This window comes from Myotis nattereri, assembly GCF_964212035.1.
Source record: "Myotis nattereri genome assembly, chromosome: 14".
NCBI classification, from domain to species: Eukaryota; Metazoa; Chordata; class Mammalia; order Chiroptera; family Vespertilionidae; genus Myotis; species Myotis nattereri.
In genome coordinates, this window is record NC_138089.1 from 36,062,779 (window position 1) to 36,070,886 (window position 8,108).

Consider the following 8,108-nt stretch of genomic DNA (forward strand, 5'->3'; position numbering starts at 1 on the left):
TGATCATTTCGACCAATCTCATACCATCTGACACCATACAGATTATTGACTATATTCCCTATGCGGTACTTCACATCCCTGTGACTATTTTATAACTAGCAATTTGTATTTTTTAATCCCTTCACCTTTTCCACCCATTCCCCCAACCTTCCTCGCATCTGGCAATCATCAAAATATTTTCTGTATCTATGAGTCTTTCTATTCTGCTTGTTTTTTTTTAAATTTCCACATATAAGTGAAATCATATGGTAATTGTCTTCTGTATGACTTATTTCACTTAGCATAATACCCTCTAGGTCCATCATGTTGTCACAAATGGTAAGATTTCGTTCTTATTTTATGGCTAATATTCCATTTGCATTTATGCACTGCTTTCATAACTTGGCTATTGTAAATAAAATGTTTAAAAATGAACACAGATGTGCTTACATCTTAATTCATCTTTTTGGATTTCTTCAGATAAATACCCAGAGGTAGGATTGCTGGGTCATGGCCATTTTATTTTTAATTATTTGAAAAACCTCCATAGTTTTCCATAGTGGCTGCACCAATTTGCAATCCAACCTACAGTGCACAAGAAGTCCCTTTTCTCACATCCTCACCAACACTTGTTGATTTATTGATAACCATTCTGACAGGCATAAGGTGATAGCTCATTTTGGTTTTGATTTGTATTTCCTTGATTAGTGATGTTGGGCATCTTTTCATATGTCTGTTGGTCATCTGTATGCCCTCTTTGGAGATGTGTCTATTCAGGTCCTTTGCCCCTTTTATAATTGGATTTTTTTTTATGTTGAGCTGTATGAGTTCTTTGTATAGTTTGGATATTAACCCCTTAAGGGCTGTATCATTTGCAAATATCTTCTCCCACTCAGTAGGTTGCCTTTTTTGTTTTGTTGGGTTCTTTTGTGGTACAAAAGCTTTCAGCAGTTTGATGTAGACCCATTTGTTTATTTTTGCCTTTGTCTTTGCCCCCAGGGGACATACCCAAAAAATATTGCTAACATCAATATCAGAGTTTACTACCTGTGTTTTTTCTAGGGCCTTTATGATTTCAGGGCTTACACTTAAGTCTTTAATCCTTTTGAGTTTGTTTTTATATATAGTTTAAGAAAGTGGTCTAATTTCACTTTCTTGTATCTGTCCAGTTTTCCCAACACCATTTATTGAAGAGACTGCCTTTACCCCATTGTATATTCTTGCCTCCTTTGTTGTAGATTAATTGACCATATAGCCATGGATTTATATCTGGGCTATTTATTCTGTTCCTTAATCTATATGTCTGTTTTTATGCCAATATTATGTTGTTTTGATTACTACAGCCTTGTAGTGTAGTTTGATATCAGATAGCGTGATACCTCCAACTTTATTCTTCTTTCTCAAGTTTCTTTGGCTATTTAAGGTCTTTTGTGGTTCTTATCAACTCTAGGATTGTTTGTTCTAGTTCTGTGAAAAATGTCACTAGTATTTTGATAGGGATTGCACTGAATCTGTAGATTGCTTTGGGTAGTATAGATATTTTAACAATATTAATTTTTCCAATCCATGAGCATGAAATAGCCTTCTATTTACTTGGCATTTCCAAGTTGCTGGCTTCTTCAGCCCCAAGTCTGAGATATATGAGGTAAAAAGAAAACCCAGGGAAGTCACCACCAATTTGTTCTTTTAGTCTGAAGTCCCTAGGTCTGCCTTCTTCTCTCGGCCTTTCAGAATCTTCTTAGGTTTGTTTATAGATAATGCCCCAGGTTTTTAGTTGTACTTTGCAAGAGAAACAGGGTCAAGTACATCTATTCCATTTTCCCAGTTTGTGTCGGTTCTCTATAACCCACAATGCAGAGCTCTCTGGGGAAAGCTGGACTGGAGAAGGGCCCTGGAGCTAAGGCTACAGTGGAATCTCCTTCACTCTAGATCTGGGCCTTGGGCCCCACACAGCCAGGCATGTGTCCAAAGCATATAAATTTAACAACTTAGATCAATTAGACTAATTCCTCAAAAGCCACAACTGCCAAAATCGTGAAAGGTAAAATAGATAAAGAAGCTGTATCAAGTGAATAAACTCTATATATTCTGAAAAATGTGTAGAGTAAGGCTTGGGCACAGTCCTTGGACTAGACTAGTGTTTTCACCAAACTATAACAGTGTATTACATGTGACATAAGATAGCAACTAATCTCCTCCTTTTGCTGCCCTTGGCTCCCCTGCAGGAGGTTGTGGCTCACTGGATTGCTGAAAGCCGCATTGCCATTGAAGAGATCCGCTTGTTGACCCTGAAAGCCGCCCACACCATTGACACTCTGGGCAACACTGGCGCTATCAAGCAGGTGAGGCCCCTTGTACCACCATCTGTCAAGCCTGCTCTAGATTCTCCCTCCCACTGGGCATTGCAGGCTGTGTGGTGCCTTGATGGCATTCAGAAGCTTCCGCGTGATTTTGGTTTAAAGATTATAGATGTATGGCCCTTGCTTTAGGGAAGGATTTTCAGGATGCAAATATCGTCAACATTCTTTTGTTTTGTTGTTTGTTAATCCTTATCCAAGGATATTTTTCCATTAACTTTTAGAAAGAGTGGAAGGAAGGGCAAGAAATACCGATGTGAGAGAGACACATCAATTGGTTGCCTTCTGCATGTATCTAGACCAGTGGTTCTCAACCTGTGGGTCGCGACCCCTTTGGTGGTTGAACAACCCTCTCACAGGGATCGCCTAAGACCATCCTGCATATCAGATATTTACAATACGATTCATAACAGTAGCAACATTACAGTTATGAAGTAGCAACGAAAATAATTTGATGGCTGGGTCACAACATGAGGAACTGTATTTAAAGGGCCAGAAGTTTGAGAACCACTGAAAGGCTGGGGCTTGAGCCTGCAACCGAGGTACATGTCCATGACCAGAATCCAACCCAGGATCCTTCAGTCTGCAGGTCATTGCTCTATACATTCAGCCAAACTGACTAGGTTCTTCAGCATTCTTTACATACAGCAACAGGAAGTAGGAAATCCTATACTTTATACTGGCTTGGCATTGTACACACTATGTCCCTTTCTGCTGCTTTGTGGCCTTGGGCACAGTATCTAACCTTTCTGTCTGTGCCATGGCCTAGGGTTCTGGTGAAGTGTGGCCAAAATGATATAAAATATACAACACTGTGTATACATTTCATAAAACAACTTGACCCTTCCTTATTTCTGGCTTATATGAAATAAGAACATGATCACTTATTTCTAAAAGCCAATAAAGTTGCTAAGACAGATAATTGAAAACTCTAACTTTTTTTATGATCCCTAAGGTGATGAATGTAATTTATCAGCTGCCTGAAATTCTTTCCGAAACAAGGCAAGGTATAAATAAATTAATAAAGTGTGACTTGGAAGAGATACCTCTTTTCAGAAGGTCGTATTGACTGAAATATGGCATGAGCTGCATTACAGTGGACTTATCTGCTGGCGTTCATCGAAGATCCTGTTTTAGTGGTGAACGCCTGTGGAAAAGTTCCCTTGTTATTTCACAAAGAAAATACTGATCATATCAAATTCTGCCACATGGTGTATTGTCAAAGAAAAGGACATTCCTTTTGTGTCTTGCTTTTGTAGATTGCAATGATTAAAGTGGCCGCCCCTCGGGCCGTCTGCAAAATTATTGACCGGGCCATCCAGGTGTGTGGAGGTGCAGGTGTTTCCCAGGATTACCCTCTGGCTAACATGTGAGTAGGTGCCATTTCATAATCATCTGCATTTGATAGGCTAGGAGTTAAAAATCTACAGCTGCCTTGACACTAACTGTTTAAGAAGGAAATAAAGATACTAACTTAAAGTATAATTGAAGGCTAAATAAAGTACTAGTTATAGACAGACTGCATGGGAGGTCAGTGCCAAACCAAGTAGGGTACGTTGGTACTTTAATATAGAGCTCAGTTCCAAAAAAGAGTTGCTCTTATGATTACACCTAAAGGCCTGATGCATGAAATTTGTGCAAGAGTAGACCTTCCTTCCCTCCGCTGCCAGTACTGGCTTCTCTCTGGCACCCGGGGCCTGGACTTCCCTTGCAGAGACCCACTTCATCTGAAAGGACGTCCAGTCTAATTAGCATATTATGCTTTTATTATTATAGACTAGAGGCCCGATGCACGAAATTCGTGCAAGAGTAGGCCTTTGCGGCTGCAGCCCTGGCTTCGTCTGGAAGATTGTCCAGACAGCTGTTCGGTTGATTTGCATATTATGCTTTTATTATTATAGATGACCAATTCACTCAGTTACATTAACTTTTACACTGGGGTTCATTCTGAACCAGGAAAAAGAGGAGGGGCAAGCAACAAGGCCAAAGGGAGCCCAGAGCCAGGCTTAGGAATAGACTTAGGATCGTTCACCACCTCCACAGGGAGGTCTTGGTCCACTTTGCAGCAGTCCCTGCCAGTGACCATCTCCCGCTGATTCTGGTTGCTGGGAGTCAGGAAGAAATGGATACTCGCCTCCACTGCCACCTTCTCTCGCCCGGGAGCAGTGCCCCATCAAGTTCTGACTTTAAGAAAGAACTATCAGTGTTATATACTTACACTGTGGCTCACCTAAGAGCTCTCTCAGTGCGACCAGATTCCAGTAACCGGCAGCAAACCGAGACAGATTCAGCCTGCTGCACTGGGCCAGGTCCCAGGGGAAGAACTTAACATGGCATTTCAGAGGCCGTGGCTGCTTTACTTGATTTTCCCTGTGCTCTTTTTCTTATCACTGCCTTGGCCAGACTTCCAAAATTAATAGTTTTGGCTTAAAATCAGATGACTGGTGTGACAGCACCATGTTCCTCTCTGATAACTCCTGCCACCCGTTCTTGTTGTTTTTCCAGGTATGCCCTCACCAGAACTTTGCGCTTAGCAGATGGGCCAGATGAAGTCCACCTCTCAGCAATCGCGAAATTGGAGCTTGCAGACCAAGCCAGAAGCCTGAGGGCCAAGGTGTAAGGAGGCGACACCCTCTCACCCCTAACAACTGCATGGGCTCCAGAATTTGAATCACATTCTGTTTCTGTAGCAGTTTGAGCAGAGTAACTACTCATTTTCAGTAAAGATTTGAGGATCTAGTTTGATCAGTGGGTTTAATCATTTCAAGGGTCACACAAGATTAAGATAAATAAATTCTAAAAATGGTTATTCAGTCTAATACCTAACTGTTTACTAGTTGAGTGTTTAAATACTAAATGTTAATGAAATAAATTGGAGAGCTAAAGCATAAGCATAATATTTTTACTCTTTGATTCTCAAGAACTGCTCCACTTAAATATTCAAGAAATATTTAATCATTACTTCATAAAAAACATGGTGGGATCTCTTTTTTTAAAAATATATTTTATTGACTTTTTTACAGAGTAGAAAGGAGAGGGATAGAGAGTTAGAAACATCGATGAGAGAGACATATCGATATGCTGCCTCCTGCACACCCCCTACTGGGGATGTGCCCACAACCCAGGTACATGCGCTTGACCGGAATCGAACCTGGGACCCTTCAGTCCGCACGCCGACGCTCTCTCCACTGAGCCAAACGGTCACGGGGGGATCTCCTTTTTAACACCTGTTTAAGGGTTAGTTTAACACTGTGGAGTCATTGGAGAAAAATGCATGACCAATGGGTCACTTTAGAGTTCATATAACCATAAGCTTCATATTCAACAAAGCATTTATACATAAAATCTGAATGCAGTTTAAACTTTACTAGAAAACATGGCATATTATGAGAAAAAAAAATATATATATATGTGTAATATGCAAATAGATTGGATGGCATAACGACCAGTCACTATGACGTGCACTGACCACCAGGGAGCAGACACTCAACGCAGGAGCTACACCCAACCGGCAGGCTCCAATAGCCCAATGGGGAATGTAAAACTGGGGGTGGGGGGCAGCGCCAGGTCAAGGCAGGTGTGAGCGAGCAGGGTCCCCGGTTGCCCCACACACAGAGGGCGACTGGTGGGGGACAGGGCCAGCTGCGGGGAAGATCAGCCCTGATTGCACGCCAGGCCTAGGGACCCTACCTGTGCACAAATTTCGTGCACTGGGCCTCTAGTGTAATTATAAATAATATGTTGATGGGATAGTGAATAGGTTAAGGTACAAGAAAGTTACTTAATTTTGAGATGAGATTAAAGACAATCTGCTCTGAATGCCACCCTATTGAAAGCAGACTTCCTGGTGGCCCTTCAATCAGCTCTGTTCAGTATGGCAGCCATTGGCCACATGTGACTCTCGAGCACTTGGCCTCGAGGAAATGTTTTATTTTTTTTAATTCAAATCCATTCTTAACTCAGTTACTAGAAAACTTTCAAGTATGCTTGGAATAACTTGGTAAGTGAATGGGTTTTTCAAATGTAAATTTCCATGAAATTTAAATACAGAGCAAGTATTTTGAATGAAAATTTAGCCTCTGAATTAAGAAATAGACTACGTATAGGCTCTGACCAGTGTTGCTCAGTGGTTATGCCCTAGGACTGAAAGGTCTTGGGTTCAATTCCCAGTGTAGGATACATACCTGGTTTGATCCCACATGTAAGAGGCAACCAATCTATGTCTCTCTCCCTCCCTAAAATTTAGTGGAAAAAATGTCCTTGGGTGAGGATTTAGACTAAGTGTAAAATACACACCAAATTTTGAAGACTCGATAAAAACATTGCTTTTAAATTTTTATCTGTTTTATCTTTTTAGTGTGAAAGCCATTGGAATAGTAACTGTCAAGTTTTTAAATTTTCAAAGGAAAGTACTTCTAAAAACTATAAAACTGTTTTATTGGAAAGCTTACCTGTAACATGAATTTATTGATGTCTGACAATAAGACCTACGTTCTGGTTCCTTGTGTGTCACGTGGGCTTCTGAAACATTTGCCTTTGACCCTTGACCTCTCTGCACATTTTTCTTTCTACACACTGGAATTAACTTTTAAACCTTAGGACCATTACCATCTAAGCGCAGCAGTTCTCAACCTGTGGGTCGCAACCCCTTTGGGGATCGAACAACCCTTTCACAGGGGTCGCCTAAGACCATCGGAAAACACATACATAATTACATATTGTTTTTGTGATTAATCACTATGCTTTAATTATGTTCAATTTGTAACAGTGAAATTGGGGGTCAGCACAACATGAGGAACTGTATTAAAGGGTCGCGGCATTAGGAAGGTTGAGAAGCACTGGCTAAGGGTTTATTGTGACAATCACTGAGGCCATATAGAAGCAACTGACATTTGTGAACCACAATGAAGTACTTTAAAACAGCGGTCACCAACCGGTGGTCCGTGAGGTCCGAAAAGTTGGCGACCGCTGCCTCAAAAGATATCCTTACCACGTTAAACGCCCAGCCTGTTTTGTCTTCCGGATGGAAAGTATAGTGTCAGTCACCGATGACCGACAGGGTGCTTAATGTGTTAACTAAAGTGGATAAAATCTTAACCCCTACCTTAACTTCATTCAGATAAAATGTGATGAACAATAGTAAGAGTTGGTGAAAGGGAAAATTCCAGTCTCCAAAGGATAAAATAAGATCAAGCAACCCTTTGCCTCAATCGCGGTGACCAACAGTAAACATGGCGCCTCACAGGGATTTCTAGGATCTCCTCAGGCTGTCGCCAGGTGTCACTATGCAGCGAAGTTCGCCTTGCATCTGAAACCAAATGGTTTTTAAAATTAGAAGTTACTCTATGATACCCATGTGGGAAGGAGAGAACTCACTGTCAGCACTTTGCCCTCCAAGATTTGTGTGTGATCAGCAGCAGAGAGGAGGGGCCTGGTAACGTCCGACAGGGAAGTGTCATGGAAGGCGTGGCAGGGCTGGCCCAGGGAGGTGAGGTAGTTCACATGCTAACCTTGGAGCACACACAACAGGAAGTTCAGCTAATGCTGGAGGAGCTGATTCCTCAACAGCTTCCCCCAGGTTGTATCACCCAGCTCTTCCCTCAGTTGTGGTCTATTCACACGTCACAGGCCTGCTCATATTCTGTCCAAGAGCAGCATTTATGTACTTTGATAGATAGGTTGGGTAACATTTGCAAAAAAACCCACTTTTTTCATTCTTTAATTAAGCCACAACGGTTGCTGGGAAGTTCAGAAGGAAGTTACTTCTTACCC

The 8,108-nt window shown here is 41.5% G+C and overlaps 1 protein-coding gene across 1 annotated transcript in view; it reads left to right on the top strand.

Moving 5' to 3' along the window:
- Positions 1–6,815, top strand: part of ACAD11 (acyl-CoA dehydrogenase family member 11) — a 63,618-nt gene extending 56,803 nt beyond the window's left edge. The window contains exons 18-20 of the mRNA XM_081105922.1: positions 2,205–2,321; positions 3,596–3,705; positions 4,842–6,815. Coding sequence (XP_080962048.1) covers positions 2,205–2,321; positions 3,596–3,705; positions 4,842–4,956 — 342 coding nt within the window. The 3' untranslated portion in view covers positions 4,957–6,815. The remainder of the gene's footprint in view (positions 1–2,204; positions 2,322–3,595; positions 3,706–4,841) is intronic.
- Positions 6,816–8,108: the final 1,293 nt, after the last annotated feature.